At 38.4% G+C, this 25,064-nt stretch overlaps 2 protein-coding genes across 2 annotated transcripts in view; one reads left to right on the top strand and one right to left on the bottom strand.

Annotated features, from left to right (window-relative positions):
- The window catches only part of LOC134812251 (2-oxoisovalerate dehydrogenase subunit beta, mitochondrial-like), a 704,467-nt gene that overhangs the window by 606,374 nt on the left and 73,029 nt on the right, over positions 1-25,064 (top strand). The gene's annotated exons all lie outside the window — the stretch shown is intronic.
- Positions 5,960-19,385, bottom strand: LOC134812234 (Fanconi anemia group J protein-like). Its single transcript, XM_063819501.1, has 19 exons — positions 19,148-19,385; positions 18,733-18,934; positions 16,985-17,083; positions 16,574-16,692; positions 16,278-16,373; positions 15,995-16,112; positions 15,723-15,875; positions 12,330-12,553; positions 11,568-11,670; positions 11,300-11,439; positions 10,641-10,739; positions 10,081-10,250; positions 9,765-9,918; positions 9,289-9,501; positions 9,015-9,162; positions 8,651-8,794; positions 8,293-8,516; positions 7,904-8,145; positions 5,960-7,705 (listed from the first exon to the last, which is right to left on the bottom strand). The coding sequence occupies exons 1-19, from the start codon at positions 19,358-19,360 to the stop codon at positions 6,556-6,558; spliced, it is 4,011 nt and encodes a 1,336-aa protein (XP_063675571.1). The 5' UTR covers positions 19,361-19,385; the 3' UTR covers positions 5,960-6,555.

Here is a 25,064-nt window from a genome sequence, read left to right as displayed (position 1 = left end):
AAGATTCTCTACAACTTAAGCTATGAATCACGTTATAAAAATACTGTTTTAGCTGTCACGAAAGGCAGTAAGTCACACAAAACTTGACAATTTAGCACGTTATCCCAAAACCTTCCCTGAGAAAAGGCAGTAAGTCCATTTGTACAGCCTTCTCTGAGGGAACTTTTTCCGTGAGGGAACTTTTCCCCTGAGAAAAGGCAGTAAGTCCAGATTTATTTGCAGTTTTTATAGTTTTTGGCCTATAACTTCCACAGTTTTAGTTATATCGAAATAATTTGTATGTGGTACTGGTCGTAATCAGCTCATCAAGCAAAAAATTTTGGTACTAATAATTACAAATTTAAAGAAATATTATTTTCAAAATTTTTGAACCTGAACACAAGGGTCCCCCCTTGTGTGAATTATTGAAACATTTTTTGAAAATTTTGGTGCTTTAAATATTGTACGTTCAAATATTTTTTTTCCCAAATTAATCATTAATGCGTCTGACCGAGCTGAATACGATGCTGTAAAAATTATTCCAAAATATTCGATATTTACGAAGTTATATGCATTTTGAGCGAGAAATTATCCATTTTTCGTCAATATTACACACTTGCAATGCACAGGAGGCCCACATAATTATATTGCAAGGATATGATCAAAAATATAGAAATGTTGTATTTTTTGTGTTGACTTTATCTGAGAAAAATGGACTTACTGCCTTTCTAGGGAGGAATCGGTTGAAATCGATTCTGATAAAAGGCAGTAAGTCCGAAATTCCCTCAGAAAAGGCAGTTAGTCCAATGCGGATGGGAAAATAGTTCAGTTATTCTGGAGAAAAATGGTTTTTATAGATCAGTGTTGGTGAATTTATGCTTTTAAGCATGTTTAGGACATATGACAATAATTTATTTACACATAGATGTCAAAATTAACCCCATTTATACGAATAAAATTACCTAAAAAACGACAAACACGTTTGTCCCATTTTCTCAAAATGACATCGATGTGACTTACTGCCTTTTCTCAGGGAACGGCAGAATACCTGACATCTACATTTTGTATTTGTGGTAAGATATAGCCCTTTAGTTTAGGTAACATTTATCCTTACTGGGCCGCGCTCAGCCTGTCATTCCGCCTAATCTCTATTGTTTGTTTACCAACATTTGCATTAAAGCCTGGGGTCCTCAGGTAACATTTATCCAAAATACGCGCGCAGATTTAAACAGCTTGAAAGGGCTTTTACTAAATCGCTCGCCCAAAAATTTCACGTGACTGTGGTTTTTTTGGTTTTGCAGCCGTACAAAACGGTTTTACATAAACCCTAATCCCAACGCCTAACCCTAACCATAACCCCGAAGCTATCCATAATCTTAACCACAACCCTAACCCTAACCCGAGCCCTAAATAATCGAATTCACGTTTTACTAGCCTGTTACGTGACCAAAACGGTTTTTTTGCCCATAACTCTCCAGGAAAGCATTTTAACCCTACGTCATGGGGGGTGATTCGGAATCAGCTTCCAAAAATACACCGATCTTTCATGCCCAAAGGGCCTTTTCAAAAGAATTTTCTTAAAATTTGGGCGAGCGATTTAGTAGGAGCGGCTTGAAAGCCACGCAATTTTAAGGCTCTGATCTCAGAGATTCAGTTATCGGCCCCAACTGGCTCTAATCAGAGCCCTTTCGCTTGCAGTAGCGTGCGACCGCCGAAGCTGCGGCACGGGATATTATTCGATCTACTTGTGAAAAAAGCGCGTCACGTTTAACGTTTTCTGAGCTGAATACGCTACGCGCGTATCTAACAGCATTGATAAAGTGTATATTTGTGCTATGATGTCTGTTGTCCAATGTTTGATTTTTTGCCTTTGTTTACCTTAAACTTACTTAGGTTGTATAGGGTTTTCTATTTGATCGAAGAATTATGGATAGTATAAAATTTTCAGGAGAAGATTCTCTACAACTTAAGCTATGAATCACGTTATAAAAATACTGTTTTAGCTGTCACGAAAGGCAGTAAGTCACACAAAACTTGACAATTTAGCACGTTATCCCAAAACCTTCCCTGAGAAAAGGCAGTAAGTCCATTTGTACAGCCTTCTCTGAGGGAACTTTTTCCGTGAGGGAACTTTTCCCCTGAGAAAAGGCAGTAAGTCCAGATTTATTTGCAGTTTTTATAGTTTTTGGCCTATAACTTCCACAGTTTTAGTTATATCGAAATAATTTGTATGTGGTACTGGTCGTAATCAGCTCATCAAGCAAAAAATTTTGGTACTAATAATTACAAATTTAAAGAAATATTATTTTCAAAATTTTTGAACCTGAACACAAGGGTCCCCCCTTGTGTGAATTATTGAAACATTTTTTGAAAATTTTGGTGCTTTAAATATTGTACGTTCAAATATTTTTTTTCCCAAATTAATCATTAATGCGTCTGACCGAGCTGAATACGATGCTGTAAAAATTATTCCAAAATATTCGATATTTACGAAGTTATATGCATTTTGAGCGAGAAATTATCCATTTTTCGTCAATATTACACACTTGCAATGCACAGGAGGCCCACATAATTATATTGCAAGGATATGATCAAAAATATAGAAATGTTGTATTTTTTGTGTTGACTTTATCTGAGAAAAATGGACTTACTGCCTTTCTAGGGAGGAATCGGTTGAAATCGATTCTGATAAAAGGCAGTAAGTCCGAAATTCCCTCAGAAAAGGCAGTTAGTCCAATGCGGATGGGAAAATAGTTCAGTTATTCTGGAGAAAAATGGTTTTTATAGATCAGTGTTGGTGAATTTATGCTTTTAAGCATGTTTAGGACATATGACAATAATTTATTTACACATAGATGTCAAAATTAACCCCATTTATACGAATAAAATTACCTAAAAAACGACAAACACGTTTGTCCCATTTTCTCAAAATGACATCGATGTGACTTACTGCCTTTTCTCAGGGAACGGCAGAATACCTGACATCTACATTTTGTATTTGTGGTAAGATATAGCCCTTTAGTTTAGGTAACATTTATCCTTACTGGGCCGCGCTCAGCCTGTCATTCCGCCTAATCTCTATTGTTTGTTTACCAACATTTGCATTAAAGCCTGGGGTCCTCAGGTAACATTTATCCAAAATACGCGCGCAGATTTAAACAGCTTGAAAGGGCTTTTACTAAATCGCTCGCCCAAAAATTTCACGTGACTGTGGTTTTTTTGGTTTTGCAGCCGTACAAAACGGTTTTACATAAACCCTAATCCCAACGCCTAACCCTAACCATAACCCCGAAGCTATCCATAATCTTAACCACAACCCTAACCCTAACCCGAGCCCTAAATAATCGAATTCACGTTTTACTAGCCTGTTACGTGACCAAAACGGTTTTTTGCCCATAACTCTCCAGGAAAGCATTTTAACCCTACGTCATGGGGGGTGATTCGGAATCAGCTTCCAAAAATACACCGATCTTTCATGCCCAAAGGGCCTTTTCAAAAGAATTTTCTTAAAATTTGGGCGAGCGATTTAGTAGGAGCGGCTTGAAAGCCACGCAATTTTAAGGCTCTGATCTCAGAGATTCAGTTATCGGCCCCAACTGGCTCTAATCAGAGCCCTTTCGCTTGCAGTAGCGTGCGACCGCCGAAGCTGCGGCACGGGATATTATTCGATCTACTTGTGAAAAAAGCGCGTCACGTTTAACGTTTTCTGAGCTGAATACGCTACGCGCGTATCTAACAGCATTGATAAAGTGTATATTTGTGCTATGATGTCTGTTGTCCAATGTTTGATTTTTTGCCTTTGTTTACCTTAAACTTACTTAGGTTGTATAGGGTTTTCTATTTGATCGAAGAATTATGGATAGTTCAGACTATTGAAATGTTGCTTATAGTTATATAAAAGTTTCTGAACATTTTGAACAACAATCAAAAATAAGTTTTGACAATTAATGGTACACGTCAGCATATTACCTGGTTTAGATCTGTAGGATTCTGCATCGTATGAGGTGATCTTTATCTTTGACACAGCATCAGCCCATCTTCCCCACTCGAACTCACACGTACTATCCGATATCGTGATGTCTATTAGTGGCTCCTCGTTATACTTCACAGTTATCGTTGGTCCGGCTGATTCAGATTGCGTCTTCGAGAAAGTCCACACAATTTCATCATCAAACGGCTCCGCGACATTGAGACTCTCATAACTATAGAAGCAGTTGTAGATTGAGTATTTTGCGGCCGACGATTTGAGGTCTTTGATGAAGATACGTCCTATCTCTTGATAATCTTTATTGTATAACCGCATATACAGTTTGTCTGCGTTGTTCGTCTTTATTTGAAGATCTTCACTTTCCCAGTTGAAGTCTACTATTGCATCTTTAGTTACTGGTATCCACCAGCCTGAAGTTTTGGATGGAGTTTAAAGACCACAAAAGCAAAGCTAACAGTTACATGGTTACATTTTTTTGATATCATGGCGGACTAACAGAAAATTGTTTACGATCTGTTGTCGTTGAAAATGAATACGATATTCTAACTTAAACTACAAACTAGTAACTGTTGAATACGATATTCTAACTAGCAACTACTGACACTGTGTACGTACCATTAAAAGTAGCTAGCAGCAGTACCAGCGAGGAGGAGGGCTGCGAGGAAGATAACCATCTTGATCCCAGTCTGATTGCTTGCGGAGACGTGATACTGATAGTCGACTACTCCGGAGGTAGTTATTTAACTTTGGATAGCTTTAAAATTGTAAGCAGTGTCACAAACGAAGGTAAACCGTTGGCTTGTATTGTGGCTATAAAGAGAGCATGCTCCCTTTTTCTAACCTTGTATCACGTGGTTGTTACGTGGAGGAAAAGGGCCTAATGGCTCAACACGCCCAGGTTCGATCTTATTGTTACTGAGAGTCAGGGTGTGTAAGGGGTGCTCTTTAAAACGTCCGTAGGGCATTATGCTCGATGATCTCAACCCGTGCTATTTAGCAGCTTAAGCGAGAGAATTGCTCTGTGGACCTGTAAAGGTATACCTAGCAGTCCACCAGGCGCGCAGACTATCACTAATATATGAGTCACACATGCATGGTTCTAGCTTTTTAAACAGTAGCTGAGATGAGAATCCCGGGTCTATGGTTTACGAAGCCAGATAGTGTGGATAATGTTCGGGTAACCAGGGTGTTGTTTCTTTCTCTAGCTGTTGTTTAATGCATTGTTCACAAAATCATAAGGCTAGGTTAATCGAAGATTACTGAGGTCTGAGAGCGAGAATAATTTGGTGCTACAAATGGGACTCTAAGTTTAAGAGGGACTGGGAGTCACGCATCAAGAGTAGATTCATTACAATATTATGTAAAACACTCCGAGTAAAAATAGTTGTTAAATCTGGTTGCAATAACGTACCCTTGACAATGGTACTCAGCCTTCATTCCTAACATTCACCGTGCAATTTATTTCATGTTGTCATACTCATATAGTTCAAGTCCCTGATAATGATATCCATTTATTGGGTTTACGCAGTGGATCTTGATTGTGTTTTTGTACTTTCATGAGCTAGTAGACTAGCAGAGGGAAGAGGGATTCAATTCTGATCTCAATATGTAAATAACTTGACAATCCAGGGTGCTGGTTTTCAATGCCATGTTAAACGAGTTTAAATCGCAGAACTGAGAACATAATCTTGGAGCCGGTCCTGTATCATATATAATACACCACAAGCAGTATTCTTTTCGATTATCCTACAATAGAACAGTTCTTTAGTAAACGAACTAATGCTTTGGGGAATGAAAAGAAGGCAGGTCATGTTTTGGTGCACGGCATGGTACTTGAATATTCAAATACTTGACTCCTCGATCCCTGAACGTTTAATACTCATGATCCAACACTGATTGAAAGGGTAATGCACTTGTAGTTGTAGTTAAATTTAAAAGAGCGCTGAGATTAAATTGAGGATTGGGGAGAGCGGACAGTAAAACGAGAATTTTGGGGCGGCTTGAAAGCCAGACTGAGAAATAGCAAATTTGACCAATCCACATAATATCAATTATATGGAACTGGAAGTTTACCCGGGTAAGCACACGGTTCCAATACATTTTATCTCATCGTGTCCCTCGGGGCTGCAACAGCGCCCTACTACAGTGGCCCTTGGGGCTGCCACAGCGCCCTTACCAATAAATGGCAGAATTCTTTTGGCTTTATAACCAAGTTGGCTCGGTTAGGACGCTAGGTACATGTAATTATTCATAAATGAAAAAAAAGGAAAAAACTCAAATATTTTAGTGCTTAATAATTGGAAATAGTTGTTAAAATCAATTAAATTTTACGGTTAAAATCTAAGAAATACATAGTTAAAAATATGATCAACAATTTCTCTCAATCCTGCAAAACTTAAAATGAATTCAATCAAATTAAAAATGTCACAATTGAAAATAAATTCGGTCCATGAAAAAAAAAAACAAACCAAAAGTTATTATGAACCTCCACGCCCTGTAGTCCAAGTAGTTCATGCTGTAAAACATAATTAAGATTAATGAAAATCATGAATAGTAATATTTTTCTAAATCATTCTACTTCTAGTGGTTCACTCTAACTGAACAATCCCACCTACAGAATTGTCCTCGATAGAGAAAGTGACTCTACCAAGTACAGTGCTACACTCCGTGCAGAAGACACCCATGTTACCCAAAGTAGAATTAGCCGCGTTTTCGTCAGGAAACGCTGTGAACTGAAGTTTCCCGAGAGCTCGGATATCATACCTCCCTCGGATAAAGTCTGATATTTTAACAGTTTTGTTTGGAGAAGGTCTGGTTTTGAGGAGCTTGTTGGAGCAGGTAGGACATGAGTTAGAGGGGGTGGAGGAAGGACTGGCATAGGATACAGAGTTATAGGAACTGTGGTTCTCGCTACTTGACTCATTCAAATGCTGCTGCATCCGACTAACCTTTCGTCTCTTGATCACCAAATTTGAAGTTTCTTCTGGAGAATGGGCCCGTTTATCATCTGCGCTAGAATTAATTTTAAAAGGGGTTATCCCCTCTGAAGAAAATATTCGTCTATCATCTAAATGTGAAGTTAAATTGGGAGGAGATATTTCTTTTATAGACTTGTCTGCTAGCTCTCGGATGGTCGCCCCACCCTCAATCTCTTCCTCAATAAATAACTCTGGAGAGGATGAGATATCAATGCTAGCTTTAGAGTCCTCGTTTTCATATTTCACAGTAACATTGTGTTCGGGGGAGGTAGACGTGTCAGAAGCATCAATATCCGCAGTCTGTCTTTCTTGTACAGCCGCTAATGTTCTGTTGTCAGAGAAAAGAGGGATATTTGTAGACAGCGGTTGTGAGGTCGGTGACAACGTTAGATCAATTACAGGATATTTGCTGTGAGGGTACTCGGTGGTCTCCTCAATACTGGCACTGGTATCAGCGACAGTACTGGTATCAGTGACAGTACTGGTATCAGCGACAGTACTGGTATCAGTGACAGTACTGGTGTCTGTTACAAACCCCCCTGAGTTATACTGGTCTAACATGCCCCGCTTGTCATGACAAAAGTATTCTAGTCTCTCAAACGCCTCTGAGCAGTTCTCTGTTGAGATCATCTCGTCTCTGATCCAACGCGAAATACTTTTCCAGTATCTCTCGTTGCCAGGGAGACGAGATTCTATCATGATGATGGCTCCCCAGTCCTGGATGTGCCTCAAACATCGACCCAGAGCTTGATTCACCGCTCTGAAATAATCGGGTCTTACAAAAATAACTGCTTCATACTTTCATATCATTGAAAGTTATTAATCGAGTCACCAAAACTCTTTTTCATTAATGCCAAGACATCATGAACAATAACTACATAATATGTATTATGTGTATAGAACATTGCAGATATTACAGAGTGAACTATACAGTTGCAGTATACACCACACGTTTTACCTGAAAGCCTGTATAGTGTACCACTCCTGACCACTCAGCAGGCCCTGCTCCTTACAAAACTTATCGTTATATTTCCGCTTATCTGTTATCTCCGTACTCTTGAAGTTGGGGAAGGGCAGCCCGATAGTGATAACGGCTCGAGCGTTGTTATCAGCAAAGTCCACTCCCTCGCTTATCTTCCCTCTACATACCGCGAGAAGTAGGGCTCCTGATTCTACGTTTGCGTCAAACTCTTCCATTGCCTGGAAGGGGACTATCACAGCAAGACTAATCATCAGAATCAACGTTCAACATTCAACATGCTATGGTAATTATTGAGATGAGAACAAGAGTGCAGGTTCCGTGCAGAGGATTATAGGGTTCTATGCTGAAGAGTTTCAAGAACGAACCTCGTTAAACGCGTTCCGATTACTGCCCCTAGGTTCGGACACAACAACCTTGTGATCCTTCATCTTGTCCCACTCTCCCGTAGCCTGCCACCGTTCTGATACCTTCTCCAGGAGTCTGTAACTGGGGAAGAAGACGAGGACTCCGTGAGGGACCAAGCTGCACACTCTGCAGATCACCTGGCCGATATCATCTTGGAACTTGAAGGTCTCCGCGTTCTTGTATCCTGGGAGGTTATTGTTTGTTACATTGTGTACGGGAAACTTTTACTTACAATTAACCACCGTTCCAGTTGAGATTAATGAGAACTAGAACCCTGCAAACTGCACAGAAAACTAGTGGAAATATTAAATAGCTAACCTGCGTTGAAGGAATGTCCACTAGGTCCAGCAGTGAGGTTCATAGCTAGGAAGTTAGATTTAGGCACCACATGTTTACCCTCGTGTTGGACCCGGAACTCTGCTCCCAGTTCAGACTGGAATGTGTCCATCGGACTCAGTGTTCCTGTTAGGGTTTATATGATCATAGATATTCTCATAATTATTAACACGCTGAAAAGTTTGCGGTAAAAGTGACTGATAGATTGGGGAAAAAGACAACATCATGTGACCAGTAAGATATTCTAAGATGATAGGCAGTTGTAGTCGGAAGATTTTTGTACATATCCGTGACGATGTACCTGATGTGACAATGAGAAAGTAGTGATATAGCAGTAGAAATGTACCTGATGTGACAATGACAGAATGACACTTCGTACTGAGATGTTTGAAGACGACAGAAGGATTTAAGCAGTTTATACTGAGAGTTATACCGATCAGACGTTCGAACCTGTGCGTCTGAGGATTCTCCACACTTAAAGGGGACTGTTTTATCTGAGAGAGAGAGAGAGAGAGGGGGTTAGGGGTATTGGAGAGGAAACCTGGAATATAAAATATTATTGTCATTGCGCTTCTGGATAAAGATATCTCGTAAACAAAACTGTGTTCTCATAAACTTACACATAAACTGAAGGATGAATCGTTTCCAGTAGACGCGAAAACTCGATAAGTTATAACAAACTTCTCGCAAAGAAACAAGGTAGAATTTTTGGGTTTAGGACGTTTGTATTCGGGTTCCTGAGGTGATGACTCGGAGGGTTCTTTATCCTTCTCAGCAATAACAGTTACCCAGCCGGACAACTGCTCTACTCGGTCTGAGGTTATTCCTATCGCCTGAGACAGACAGTTAGGATAGGATACACTCACATATTATAGGTGCATTACATAAACATGATATTTTTAGCATAAGGTAACATTTTGGTTAGGACAGAGATGTATCATAGCTACGATCTACATGCTAGATCTTTGGATATAGTTAGTTGAATTGTCAAGATGTACTGTACCTGTTTGTAATAATGATTATGTGGAAGCTTTTAATCTAACATCATATCTATAAGAGTGTTCTGAAAAACCGAACTTAGGATTTAGGGAAATACCTGAAGTTGTTTGAGACAAGTACCACCCTCTAAAGAGTAATGAGAATGCTCAAAGTAATCATCAACAAGTCTACTTTTATAGGCTAGAGTCCAGTTTAGAAGGGTCTCCAGAAACAGCTTCATTCCCTCCAGTTGTGGCTCCTGAGACTCGAACCTGGGGACGTTATCAGTTTAGTAGCTACAAGGTAATAGGTGTGTTGTCTTTTATCGGCACTGTGAATTATAAAGTCTTACAGATTATAAACTATAACATGTTACTCGCTTTAAAGTACAAGACAACACTGATCATGCCAAAATAAAGCTGCCACCCACATACCCCATGTTAGAATCAGGATACTCCTTGCTGTACCCAACACACTGCCTATCTTTACCAATAACCTCATCCAGGTTAGCAATAGCTTCACCCATCATAAACTGGGTAGCTTCGTAACCCACCGAGCTTCTACAGACGTCCTCTATGTTGTGTCCTTCATCGAATATAACCACCTGAGGAGGGAAATACGATTACACTAGGCGCTTAGTGCCGCCTAGCAGTACCGCCTAGTGCCGTCTAGCAGTACCGCCTAGTGCAGCCTATCAGTGCCGCTTAGTGCCGTCTAGCAGTGCCGCCTAGCAGTGCCGCCTAGTAGTACCTCCTAGCTGTGCCGCCATCAGAAACTGTGGTCATTCTTACAATTAACAATACCAAGTTATAAGAATTACTAATAGAAGAGTCACGCTGTTTTACGTATTTTTGATTTGACAAGACACTCGAGACTAGGATTAGATGGTTTTAAATTGCGAGCAGTATAACAAGGTTGTCTGTATTGATTACAAAATATTAAAATAATATTGTACGGAAGCTAGGTAGAATTATACTCTAACTAACTAACTAACGTTGTCAGAAAGTGCTAGTTCTCGTTGAGCAGCAATAAAAGGGTCCAGAATGTAGTTATACGGAGCGAACACTATGTCAGCCGTCTTGGACATTTCCACCTGAAAATACATAGAATTGTAGAACTCTGATACCTTATAAAATAATCATATAAGTTTAAAATGTTCGTTATATTAATATAAGAATATCATTGATTTCCACCTGATACTATTATCAAATAAAATTCATCCTGATAAAATACTGTTCGTGATTCTACGTATATTATTATTTGTAAGTGAAATCGTCAGAAAGGATTGAAACGCAAGTTTTTACAAACGACAATTATTATAGGTTAACTATTAGTGAACACTGAGCACACAATATCTCAGAGCTCACAAAAACAACTCACAACACTGAGAAAGAGGTGGGATTTACTGAAACTTCTATAGTTTGACTGCCACATATTTACAGATAACCACATTCTCCAGCTTTACTAGCCCTCAATAACTACTAATTACACTGGCAGCTAGTTACTGGCTACGACGAAGACTTTGTCAAGACAATACAACAGTGCGTTTCTCATCACATTTTAAACAACGTGAGAGTACGACAATTGAACGCTATAATAATAACAATCTGATAAAACAACCTGATTAGTTCTACACAGTTAAAATAAGCTTACAGATGCGTAGTAAGGACAGGCTATTTCCCGTTTCCCGACTCGAGCTAACTCCTCAACGTCCCAGGCCTGGTTTATACCGTTCCGTTTCAACACTGACCGGCTGGTAAGTTTGTTGGCGTTCTCTCCGTACATACACTTCTCTGGAAAGAGTTGACTAAATTATAAACGTGGTACTTGAGTCAGATTATCATGATGATATCGTTAAAGGACACGTTCAGAATGTTAGTAGATTATTACTTTCATTTTCAATATTAAATTAGAAACTTACTTTCTTGACGAAGCTCTCTGCACTTATCATTTTTATTGGATTCCTTAGCTAGTTTAGGGTTAACACAGGAGTGCTCTCTGCTGGACAGTATTGACATATGCACCTGAAACAGAAAATTTTAGATCGAAGACTGCTTCTCGGACAATCTATCAGGGTAAAACAATCCCGTGTACGACCAGTTTAGATGCTACCGCAATCGTTGATGAGTAATCTAGGCTAGCAGCGACCAATGTATGAGAGAGGCAGGCACGAAGAAACCCCTGGCCTCAGGACCCTTGTTAGGGGAACTTCGCGACCGAATATCATAAGTAAGGCGACCATTTGGTACTAAAAGGAGTTATAACGATTCAAGTGGTCTGTAAGTTACTCTAGAGCCATGCTTAATTCCCGCCAATAAATCAATAATTCGATTTTATATTACATCTCAGCAACTTGGATGGTGATTTCAAACCACGCGGTAAAACATTAAAATTTAGATGAATTTGTTGTGTTGTGCGCGCGGCTATCCTAATTCAGACGCGATGCGCCCGACAGATAAGTGAATTTTCATGAGGACTGAAAAATAAGGACCTAGTCTGCGGAGAAATTTGTTTTAAATTTCATATCAACATCATATAATATTTATTAACCAGCTGCTATGCGGCGAAAGTAGAGAATATTAGTGATTGATTCCAATTGACTACATACACCAAAGAACTCTATGATGACAAATAAATGACCGTACATCTAGTATCTACTAAGCACTTAAGTAAACCGGCTCACCTTGCTGAACTCTGTTTTGTTTAATTCCCGAATGATCTGCGCAATTTGCCGGTGAGTTCTGGTGCAGAAGTAGATCTTAGGAGGATGTTTCCTCTGTCTCATCTCATCACAACAACAATCTGATAACACAGCACCGTTCCCTGGCTCCGTCTTTTCCAGTTTCTCAGATTTTACAGGATCCGACTTTTCAAAGTCGTAGGTATCATGTTCATTTGGTACAATACCTGTTGGAGAAATATTTTTTGTTGGGGACTGGTCCGTGGTACCAGCCAATGTTTACTCAAAAAATATATATAATATCAATGGTAATAAGAAATTCATCCCCGTGGGGCACATGCATAAATATAAAATGTAAAGGAAATCTCTAACTATTTAATTTAGACTCTACCGGAAAAGTATGCAATGAAGGTTTATAACTTAAAGTTTAATTTTCTAATGGTTAATAGGTAAAGATTAAAAACAGTAAAACAAGACTGAGCACTTCAAAATTTGTAGAATTTGTAACTTGATTTGAAATACGCGGCGATAAAAAAGAATGTCCAATGTTGGCAGTGTAAATGATGAGATATGCGACGTTTATTGAGTGATGCATAAGTGTGTGCATATAATCTAAGATGTAGAGACAAGGTTATTATCGGCATTTTGGTTTATGTTACGCTTTGATTTTCTTAGTCCTGTTATACAAAATAACATGAAATTAGGCCATTCGTCTTCGATGTTTTCATTTTGCTGATCGATGAGCATAGTTTTTATACAAGTTTTGTAAATGTTCAGGTTAAATAGACTAGGCGGGGAAGTTGCTGCAACATTATATCGGTTTATTGCTAATAATGGACCTTTAAAAAATACTGAGTTGTTGTAAGGGTGTTGACCATACTTTTCTGACCATTGTGTAGTGAGAATAGAATCCGTGTTAGTATTAAATAATGGTGCGCTTTTGGGAATTGTTTTCTTGAGAGACAATGGTACTAGATTAGGAAAGTTTTTCAATGTATGCATTAAAATGAGTGCGTTCTTTACAATGATACTGTGTACTGTCAATATTTTATGTAAATAAAAGCCAGACTTGGTACTTGCTGGGGGGATACCGTCCTTGTACCAGTAATTGACGAAACCAGGTAATACTGCACGAAGGCCCATTTTCTGTTTTACAAAAAGTGATTCAATATGAGACTTAGCAGCAAAACCCCATACAAGGCTGCAATAATTAAGGTGTGACTGCACAAAACTTTGATAAATTTGAAGACGTGCTTCGAGAGGCAGATATTTTTTAAGTTTGTACATGACTCCTATGTATCTGGACATTTTCATTTTCATGGCAGAGATATGATAGGACCAGTTTAGTTTATCATCTATTATAACTCCTAAAAAACGGGCTTCTGTTTTTCTCTCAATTGTGACACCAGAAATTGTCACATCACGATAATTAAGATTTCTTTGTCGAGAGAAGATCATATAATTTGTTTTCTTAAGGTTGAGAGCTAAACCATTATTATGTACCCACTTATCTAATGCATCGCTATGAGTTATTAGTTTATCGTAAACTTCATTAAGATTTTCTCCTATCAGGAAGATGTTGGCATCATCTGCGTACATAATGAAATTGGCTATATCTGATATTTGAGGCAGGTCGTTTATGTAGATTATAAAGAGTAAAGGTCCTAATATTGTCCCTTGAGGCACGCCGTATAAAATTTGGTTGGTTGAAGATTTTGACGAGCCAATTGATACAAACTGTTTCCTGTTAGTGAGATATGACTTGAACCAATTTAAGGCTTGACCTCTTATGCCGTAATGGTCCAGCTTGTGCAAGAGTATGGAATGATCCACAAGGTCGAAAGCTTTGCTGAAGTCGATTAAAAGAAGTAAAGTTACCTGCTTTTTAGACATTGAATTAAGAATGGTGTCTTTTGCGTTGAGAAGAGCATGTTCACAATCCTACCCGGGCGAAAACCGTATTGGTTTTCACATAGTATGCTGTATTTATCTAAAAAACTTAAAACTCGGTTATGCATTAGCTTTTCAAATACTTTAGAGAATGAAGCAAGAAGAGTCTGTAATTTTTTATGTCAGATTTAGATCCACCTTTGTGAATTGGGACCACCTTCGCTTCTTTCAAAGCCTGTGGAAAGATCCCCTGTTCAAAAGAACTGTTGACAACGTGGGCTAGTACACTAGTAAAACTGGGACAACTGTTAGCGATTTTTAAAGGTTCAATTTTAGTGTCTAGTGTGGCTTTATTCTTAAGCAAGTTTATGACGTCCTGAATTTCTGTGGCAGTGACTGGCTTTAAGTAAATACTACTTGGAGTGGCGTTGCGAAGTGTGCTCTGGGTTCCACCAGGATCAAAAGTGGTCCTACTACTAATTTCAGACTTAATTTTTGGAGCGATGTTTGAGAAGTAATCGTTAAATTTTTCTGCTACAGCTGCCGGAGTGCTGATTGAGCCGTCTTCGTCAGTCAGTTTTATTGAAGTAGGTTTAGATTTTTTCCTATTTAGAAGACTGTTTATCATTTGCCACTGCTTCTTAGAATTTTCTTTGTTTTGCTCAAAAAAATTTTTGAAGTGCTTGTTTTTTGCTTTATCGATGTGTTTATTACAAAACTTCTTCAGACGGTCATATTTACTGAGGTTACTATCAGATGGTTCCTTAACAAAATCATAATATGACTTATTTTTACGTTCTATAGCTTCTTCGAGCCAGGGCAGCATCCATGGTTTCGGATTAACACGTTCATTTTCTCTTCGTGATTGTCTTTTTGTAGGATAGGCAGACTCGTAAATCTTATTATAAGCCGTATTAAATTATTGAACTGTTCGTTGGCATCATTGGTATTGTTAAAAATTTCTGGCCAACTTTCATCTATAATTAAGTCTCTGAATTTTTGATTGTTGGTGTCGTTAAATCTACGTGTTTCAGTTTGAGATACATTTTGTGAGTTAGACGCAGAGCGGTAGCTGCTGGTTGGCGTGTTATCAAGATTTATTGTAGTGACTATTGCTAAGTGATCCGACATATCTGTCGTTAAGACGTTACAGCTTATTGTATCCTCAAGATTTTTTGTGTAGATGTGGTCAATAAGCGTGGCACTATGGTCCGTTAGGCGAGTTGGGCGTGATACAATTTGAATAAAACCGTAAGAGGACGCAATATCTATAATGTTCTGACATGCTATATAGTATCGTAAGTTTCCCCTGTCGTGTAAACATACTGATACCAATTCGAAAGTGTTATAATATAATATTTAGTAATTAAAATTAAATCCACAATTTTCCATCAATCCAGGTAGGAAATGATGAGAAACTCTATACGAACCAGGACTAGGATACCCCTTCAGTGCATACTGTAAACATAGTACTATTACTATTACTATTACTATTACTCTACGAACCAGGACTAGGATGTGTAGACTTATTAGGTGAGATAAAGTCGTCATCGTCAGAATTACGATCAGGAGAAGTTGTATTGGAGGGTGCCTTTACAGGTGTAGTAGAGTGGGACCTACCATTCGGCCGGGCAGGGGTTGTTGGGAGAGTGTTATCATCTGAGGGGGAGGGGTTGTTGAGTCCAGGGTACGTACTTTCTTTCCAGTTTCTAATCGTACATGAATATTTATCATATTATAGATCACCAAAATTTGAAATATTTCGTTTCAGTCGTTACCGATAAACTTAGGAGCAGGTTGATAGTTTTCCGGCTCAGTCAGGACCCAAGTCTCAAACTTAGTGTTGGGTTTAAGAAACAGCTCCTTTTGTACCATCGCCACACCACTTTTAGGGATCTGACAAATGAAACGATCATCAGAATAGATTATTGGTCGATGAAAAGTTGTGAAGTCGGACAACTTTCTTAGATTACCACCCAATCAGTGCTTGCTGTTTCAGTGGGTGCTTAATTTTAAGATCCATAAATAACCGCCATAATTGTCAATGTAATGATTGTAAACCTCTACAAAAATAGATCTGCTACTGGTCTCGTCTATTTCAACTAAACGAAGGGAGTTCTCTTCTTGTATAGTGCGCACGTCTACTCGCTTTACTTTCTGAAGTGATCTGATGATAATGTATGGGAAAAATATTTTAACAGGTTTACTATTCCAAAAATTTCATAAATTAAGCCATCAACTCTTTCTGCTGTAGTTTCACAAATAATGAACAGTGCAAAGCTCTCTTCACACAGAACTACATAATTTAATTTAATAACTACTAAAACCTAAAGTAGTGATTATAAGATAAACCATACCACGTTTCTGTACACATCGTGAATGAACAAATGAACACTTCTCATCTTCTTTTCCATGCTCTTCTTCTTTGAGACTGGGTTGTGAATCTTCACAGACGCTATTCTTCCAAACTTCTTCCCTGTAAGTAAACTCTGATAATGATATTTGAGACCAGCTCTTTCGGTTACATAGTATTGGAGGAAACATTCGAGGAAATATCCAGAAGTTAATGTATTAATATAAAGAACTTAATGTATTAATATAAAGATTAAAACAATGATTCTTGTGAAGTTGTGAAAGGCACACCTAAAATCAATATCATCGATTGTGATAATGATACGGTTTTTAAATCACAGAAGAGGAGAAAAGCTAATTAACGTGTCTCTTAATTCCATACTATTCTACAAGTTTAGTTTTAAAGAATAATCTACCTTTTTTGTAGTCAGAGTCGTCTTGTTCTACAATAGAGATGTTGCCATTGGTACTTGAAGTACCCGCTTCTGCTCCCTTTAGAGTCTGGTTCTCTTGGTCTGAGATGAAGGTTATAAATACAGCTGATATATACTGCCCTTACTATTTGATACACAATGTCCAATTATAAAGGATAGTTGTCTCAATGTTGATGGTCCTTTCCACTATCACACTAGCCCACACTACGTAAAGTTTATAAATGAAGCTGAATAAAGCCAGATAGATCTACTAACCAGGATTAGGGTAGTAGGAATGAAGCCGAATAAAGCCAGATAGATCTACTAACCAGGATCAGGGTAGCTGTAGGAATGAAGCCAAATAAAGCCAGATAGATCTACTAACCAGGATCAGGATAGTAGGAATGAAGCCAAATAAAGCCAGATAGATCTATTAACCAGGATCAGGATAGTAGGAATGCAGCCAAATAAAGCCAGATAGATCTACTAACCAGGATCAGGATAGTAGGAATGAAGCCAAATAAAGCCAGATAGATCTACTAACCAGGATCGGGGTAGTAGGAATGAACCCAAATAAAGCCAGATAGATCTACTAACCAGGATCAGGGTAGCTGTAGGAATGAAGCCAAATAAAGCCAGATAGATCTACTAACCAGGATCAGGATAGTAGGAATGAAGCCAAATAAAGCCAGATAGATCTACTAACCAGGATCGGGGTAGTAGGAATGAACCCAAATAAAGCCAGATAGATCTACTAACCAGGATCAGGGTAGCTGTAGGAATGAAGCCAAATAAAGCCAGATAGATCTACTAACCAGGATCAGGATAGTAGGAATGAAGCCAAATAAAGCCAGATAGATCTACTAACCAGGATCAGGATAGTAGGAATGCAGCCAAATAAAGCTAGATAGATCTACTAACCAGGATCAGGATAGTAGGGATGAAGCCAAATAAAGCCAGATAGATCTACTAACCAGGACAGGGTCGTATGAATGAAGCCAAATAAAGCCAGATAGATCTACTAACCATGATCAGGGTAGCTGTAGGAATGAAGCTGAATAAAGCCAGATAGATCTACTAACCAGGATCAGGATAGTAGGAATGAAGCCAAATAAAGCCATATATATCTACTAACCAGAACAGGGTCGTATGAATGAAGCCAAATAAAGCCAGATAGATCTATTAACCAGGACAGGGTCGTAGGCACCAGTTCTTGTCCTATGTGCGGCGACGAAGAGGAAACTGTCTCACACTTCCTTTTACAGTGTCCGGCTATTGTCCAAATAAGAAGTCAATATTTCCAGGACTACTACCTCCGTCAACGACATATTCGATAACCAACACATCACCACGATTGTCAATTTCGCAAACCGCACCAAACGCTTAATTGTGCCAGAAGAGCTGGATCAGCCTGGGGTGACATAGAGTAAACTCATATGCTGTCTCGTCTCATTCTACATTTCCAAACCCAGCTGGCACTTAGGCGTATCATTTTGACTCATGTCACTTTCAACACCATCCTCCACCATTTACTCTGATTTCTCCGGCAACCTTCCCCAGGGTTGCCACACCCCTACCTACCTTGGGTTCGTTTCAGGCTAGCACGCCCAGGCCAAGACATCTTGCGTCTCCACCAGAGGTAGGCAGAGCATCTCAATGCTATCCTCTCGTGGGCTATCTTGGCACAGCCTTTCTTTCTTTTTTAAAAAGTTGTAGGAATGAAGCCAAATAAGCCAGATAGATCTACTAACCAGGATCAGGGTAGTAGGAATTATCTACATCGTGAACAGGACACCTCCTGGCCTCCTCAACTTCACACTCCGCCTTCATCTTCTTCTGCCAGGACAGTGTGCTACATAGAAGAGACAGGGTTTTACCAGTACCAGTGGGTGACTCCAACAGGGCATGCTGACTGTTCTTCAGAGCTTGGATCACTTTAGACATGTACTGAAACTGTAAGAGGAACTTGTGGTCATTTTTAACATATGTTTCACAATATTCAGATAACAATACAGAACAACTGATGGAGCTGAGTATATCGTTATATAATGTGCTTTAGAGACTTCGAATGAAGATACCCCTGAATAACTCGGATCCAAAAAGGCTAATATGAGCAAAAATTTCAATAAAAATTTCATTTTACAATAACCAAGTTCTCAACAGTACCTGTACAGGATATGGTTTGTAAGGAAACTTCACTGTTACTCCCCCAATAGGATAGCCCTTATTATTCACCGGTTTTGGCTTCACACTTTGCTCAGCTTGTTTCTCAGCTTGTTGAGCAAAGAAGAGCAGGTCACGGTGACTCTTGAGACATTTTGTCACGTGCTTCCCATAGTGCTTTGCTTGCAGTATTGCACCACAGTTTTTACACTTCATTCCACTGACTAGATCAGGTCATCCTTATCAAGGATGTTAAATTAGAAACATGAAATTTAGCTTCAATAAAGCTGCACATTGATGGTTGAACCTGTTTGATCTATATAAAGTATACATATGCGACCACGCCCATTCAATATTAAAACACCTATATTGTTTTCTCTGAACATGCTGAACGCCTAATTTTTTCAGGAAAACAACAATTTCAGGAAAACAACAATTTTATTTAGTATCAGTTACAGCAAACAAAAAATATATTTTATATAATATAATATAACTAGGACGAACTTTAGTTTAGAAATCTTGGGGACTTGGAGTAGCAAGAGATTGACTAGAAGGTATATACCTTTTACCAAAAACGTCGAAAAGAATCCTGGGTGATACAGGATCGGAGAGTACAGACCATAAAGTTTACGCACCCACCTTTGCCTCCAGAATTCTTGGTTGGTTGAAAATGTATGCTAACTTGGTCGTTTATACTCCAAGTCCCTTTGTTAAAAGAAGTAATATTATGTACGTCTGGAGTTAACTTCATTCAATAATAACAATATCAATATAGTCAATATCAATATCAGACTAAACTATCGAATAAATTATCAAATATTATTTGTTAATTCGATCTGAATAAAAATTTAGTTAAGTTAAGATATTAAATAATTAAAAACATTACAACAAGTGGTTAAAAACGCCCAAAATTGATCTGAGAGCTTTTCAGTCTATAATACAATCATGATAGTAATATTAAGTGTGTTAAGTGTGTGCTGCTGCGATTAGAATAGATTACTGCAATTTAAAATTGTTTGGATTCCAAGTATCTTTTAAATCAGCAGCCTGTACTTGTAATAATAGTGCCTTGGTTCTCAATTTTATCAAGTTAATGGAAGTTTCTAGGCAATTGCTTGAGGTTAGAATTTTTTTATGAACAGTGTTCCAAAGCTTGGCTGCAGTGAACAAAAAAGTATTTGATTTATTAAGAAGAATAACCGTTAAACTCGTTGTACGGTTTGAAATGTTGACGGTAGATTATCAAATGTTGCATATGATCTGAAAACATGAGGCAAAACGGATTAGAAATGACGAAGTTATCAAGCATTTTCTGTATCTCGTTAACAACATTGACTGGGTGATTATGTGACACCGTGACACGACACCTTAATTGGGCACCCTTAACAATTCCCATAATGTTTAACGGGGTAGTTAACGGGGGCACCTTATCACGTGATTAGGTAAACCAATCACCTGATCACACGTAATGAATAAACTCGTTATGCTTCATATCTCGGTCATCTGAGAAGCTACAGTTCTAATTCTTTCAGGACAAACGTAATTTGAATAGCCAAACACAATTCAATAACATTTAGCTTGATCCAACTATCCAAACTATCAAATAAATGTAAAAATGAACCTCCATTTGAAAAAAATGAACGCCAATATTTTTCGAGTTGACAAATTCCTCGAATTTGTCAACTAGGTATTTAAATTGAGCATTCAGTGACTGAGCTATAAAGGCCAACGTATGGGTACTGACTTTTGGCCCACCCTGTAAATATAATAATAATTAATTCAGATGAACCAACACAGTACATAACAGGTGCCACATTAATGTTGGAATTTGGGGCAGTATACACAGTGGCGTAACGTTGCCTGTTGGCGCCCCCCTGCCGAAAAAGCGCCCCCCTGTTGGCGCCCCCTCCCCTTTTGGTGCCCCTCCCTAAAATTGAACAAATTAGGTGATTTTAGAGAATACGCAGGTAAAATCTCTAAAAAAGTGTGTATCTAGAGCAAAACGCGCAGTTTTGCTAGTACTTTAGTTAAGTTTTCGAAATTGTCCCACATTCAAACGACGATTTGGCGCCCCCCTAAGACGGCGCCCCCCTGCACAGCGGGGTCAGCAGGGCCTTTTGATACGCCACTGAGTATACAAATGTAAGTTTGAATAATTTCATATTCGATCTCAAAGACCAAACATAAAATTTGTGCATAAAAATATACATACCATGCCTCTTCAGTCTTCCAGAGGCGGCTCGTGGGAGCCATGGCTGGCAGTTTTGTTGGGTGTCCGACCGACTGGGGGAGGGGGCTTGGGGGCTGCCCCAAGCTCCCCCCCCCAAACTGCCGATGTCTATTCACCGATGACTGCATACAATACTATTACCATAGCAGAGAGTTAATTAATTAATTAAATTATTCCCACGTACATTACAGTTACACACAGGCCACAGTGCCTCATGTATGTAATGTGTCACAGGCGACAGCAAATAAACAAAAACAAAAACTTATAACATGAGTGAAACAGGACACACACGTGTACGATCTCAGCCGCGCAGTATCATAACAGTTCAGATTGCAAGGTGTCCTGGACAACCAAATCATATAAATTACCTGTACTGGATGCGCTTGATGTACTTTGTACCGTTTACAATTAACCATGTGTTAAAACTGCGCGTCTTAGTTGTCCAAACGAGGATTGGACACCCAACAACACAAAATTTCACAAAGGTCATGCGTGCGCTTACATTCGAACGTTTGAATGAATAGAAAGCTTTATATTGCGGTTAGATATTTCCAAATACCATTACTAATCACTATTTTTCCAAATTGTTGTGTTGCAAATTCACATAGCCATGTGTCTACGCGTACTGCGTGACGTGTACTGCGGTCGCGCGCTACTGCAAGCGAAAGGGCTCTGCTTAGAGCAATGTTGCAAATAAAAAAGCATTACAATTTTGTTGATTGCAATGTGAAGCAAACATGGTATATTCTATATAAGTTTGCGCGGCGCGTCGAAGCTGTGACGGCCTCCAAATAAAATAATAAAATTATAAATGTTTAAAATTTGAAATTATTGTGTAAAGATTTTGGGTGTAAAATAAAATTGTTTGTTTTACTAATATAAAAGTGAAAAGGCCAGTCGATCATAAATTTTGAAGAGCAAAAAGGTATTTGGCAAATTCGACTTTAAAAATATTGTAGGTTTACAACCTACCAGGACGCGCGCCGAGTTGGACTCGTCGACGGTCCAATATATGGAACAGATATTTTACGAGTATCACCCGTTAATAAAAATATCGAAATCATTTTCTCTTTCGACGCCGCGCATAAATTTGTTGCTTTTGCTATTTTCATTGCGCTGAGGCCGAGGGGAATAAAAAGAAAATCAACGGCCACGGCCCATAATGCATAAGCATTTTGGACTGCAAAACATTTCCTTTAACCTCATCCATCGGAAAACGAGCTTTGAGGTCTTCTAGATCTGTTTATGTAAATATTTTATATATAAACAAACGACAGTAATTTCTCTCCGGGGAGACAGAGGGGCGAAAAAGAACTTTGTCAATATAGACAGTTTTGATTTGAACTTGGAGCCGCAAGGCCAAGGGTGATTTTCAAAATATTGAATTTTTGAAGGGTTATTTTTATATAGGGTCATTGTGACATTATGTGTATACTGTTTGAAACAATTTATATATATAAACAAAAGCTCTAAGTAACAGATAGTAAACAAAGTAAACATTTCATCCCCTAATCTTTCTCAAACAAAAGTCATGCAATTTGCATACTTCTCCATTTAACTCTATTCTGAGCGATTAACGTTAATTAGTTCAAATCACATAAATTATTCAACGATAATTTTCGAACACTAAGGTCTTGTAGAATCAGTGAGAAAAGGTTTGACTTACTTACTTACTTTACCATCTGTAGGCCCACGCAGTACATGTCCGAGCATGTCTCCTAGATTTGTTTATGTAATTTTTGTAGATATTTTTCTGTACTATTTTATATTATATACAATTTTACGGACGAAATGATCCCAGGGGGGACTCCCAACCCACCGCTTCAGCGGGTAGTTGATGCACCGCGACCGTTCACAAGCAAGAGCCACTTTGGTCTACTTCTGTGAGGTGTCTCAGCTACATGGGTTGGGGGTCCCCCCTTTTTCTTTTTTAAAAAAATTACTAAATACCTTAGAAATGTAGAGAGGCTGATAACCAGAGATAATGAGCTATGAAAGCACGAGGATAGGCACTGGGTCACTCTCGTTTGTTCCTTCAGTACATCTACATCGCAATGTACTGTAACACAGTTCTATACTATACTATGGTACTATAATTGTACAGATGTTTACAGTGCACTACGATGCAAGTGTACATCTTCATTTAAACCTTAATCACGTCTCCGATTATTCGGCTGAGTCGACTGATAAGACATTACACAGATGTTCAATTTTTGATAGATCCAATGGATCCTTAGCTACTCCCTAGATTAGGACTGTACTATGGTGTTCTGTACTTTGTCTGATGTTCTTGAGTGTAATGTTTGTTCCAGTCTTCCTGATTCACTATTCAGTCTGGTGACTTTGTTGTTGAGAAAAGACAATTTTTTGAGAAAAGACAATTTTATTATTTATCACCAATTCAATACATAATCAATAAATATATATCCGAATATATTTGATTAAAAATTAAATGATACAAGTATGCTAGCAGCTAGCGCGCTTATATTTGATAAGTATTCACGCTGTTAAAATGGGTTTTACCACACCGCCACTCACATTAGCACAGTTGGTGAACGGACCCAGGCGCTGTTAAGCTTTTATGAGCCCTGGTTGACTGCTGAGAGTGGCGAAGGGGCTGATATTAATTCTATCTTAGTTTAACCTAGATTCCAATAAAATTTTAGTTTTGTGTTATAATTATATGATTTTTATGCGATATTTAAGTTACAGCTGCTCGCAATACATTATAATTGCTTAAAAATTGTTAAATATGCTCGCTATACGCTTAATTTTAGATACCGTATGTATATATACATATCAGCTCATAATACCAAATAACAATAATAAATAAATTAAAAGCATTGAAGAGGTCCAAAACCAATTCAAGCATGACACAAAGTTGAATCAGGCGTTTGATATAAGATTGTGGTATGGGACACCTGATATTTTAATAGATGTGATAGTTATTGAAAATTGTGTTATATTGATTTTTAACCCAATTATATATTCCAAGGATGCCACAAATCTTGGACAACCCATCCCATGTCACTGTTTCTACATCAATGGGGGACATAACCATTGAGTTGTATTGGAAGCATGCACCCAAGACATGTAAAAATTTTACAGAGTTGTCACGAAAGAAGTATTATAACAACACTATATTTCATCGAATTATTCCTGGATTTATGATACAAGGTGGAGATCCGACCGGTAAGTGCATGATACTTGTGTTATATGACTAGGGATACTGTAACTTAGTATCATTTTGCAACATTTTGGGTGGGTTGTCACCATTTTCGCCATAGATGGATGGCAGAAATGGAAAAAAGCCACTGCAATCGTTTTGATCATTTTTGCCACAAAAATGGAAAAAACTTTTGAGAATGACGCTGGTTATCCTGAAAACTTGACTTTGACCACCCTCATACATTATTACATTGATTGATTGTTGAACAGTCAGAATACTGTGTTAATATACAATACATGCACTATGGATTATCTGAATGATTTATTTTGCAGGTACAGGAAGAGGAGGTAAATCAATCTATGGTGAAACATTTGCTGATGAAATACATCCAGGATTGAAACACACTGGTGCTGGTATTATATCAATGGCCAATAGTGGTCCAGACACCAACGGAAGTCAATTTTTCATCACCTTAGCACCTACATCACATCTTGATGGCAAACATGCTATATTTGGCAGAG

The sequence above is a fragment of the Bolinopsis microptera genome, chromosome 3, assembly GCF_026151205.1.
Source record: "Bolinopsis microptera isolate Bmic1 chromosome 3, MBARI_Bmic_1.0, whole genome shotgun sequence".
Lineage (NCBI taxonomy): Eukaryota > Metazoa > Ctenophora > Tentaculata > Lobata > Bolinopsidae > Bolinopsis > Bolinopsis microptera.
The sequence above is the reverse complement of the archived record's forward strand: the minus strand, read 5'-3'. Positions and strand labels throughout refer to the sequence as shown.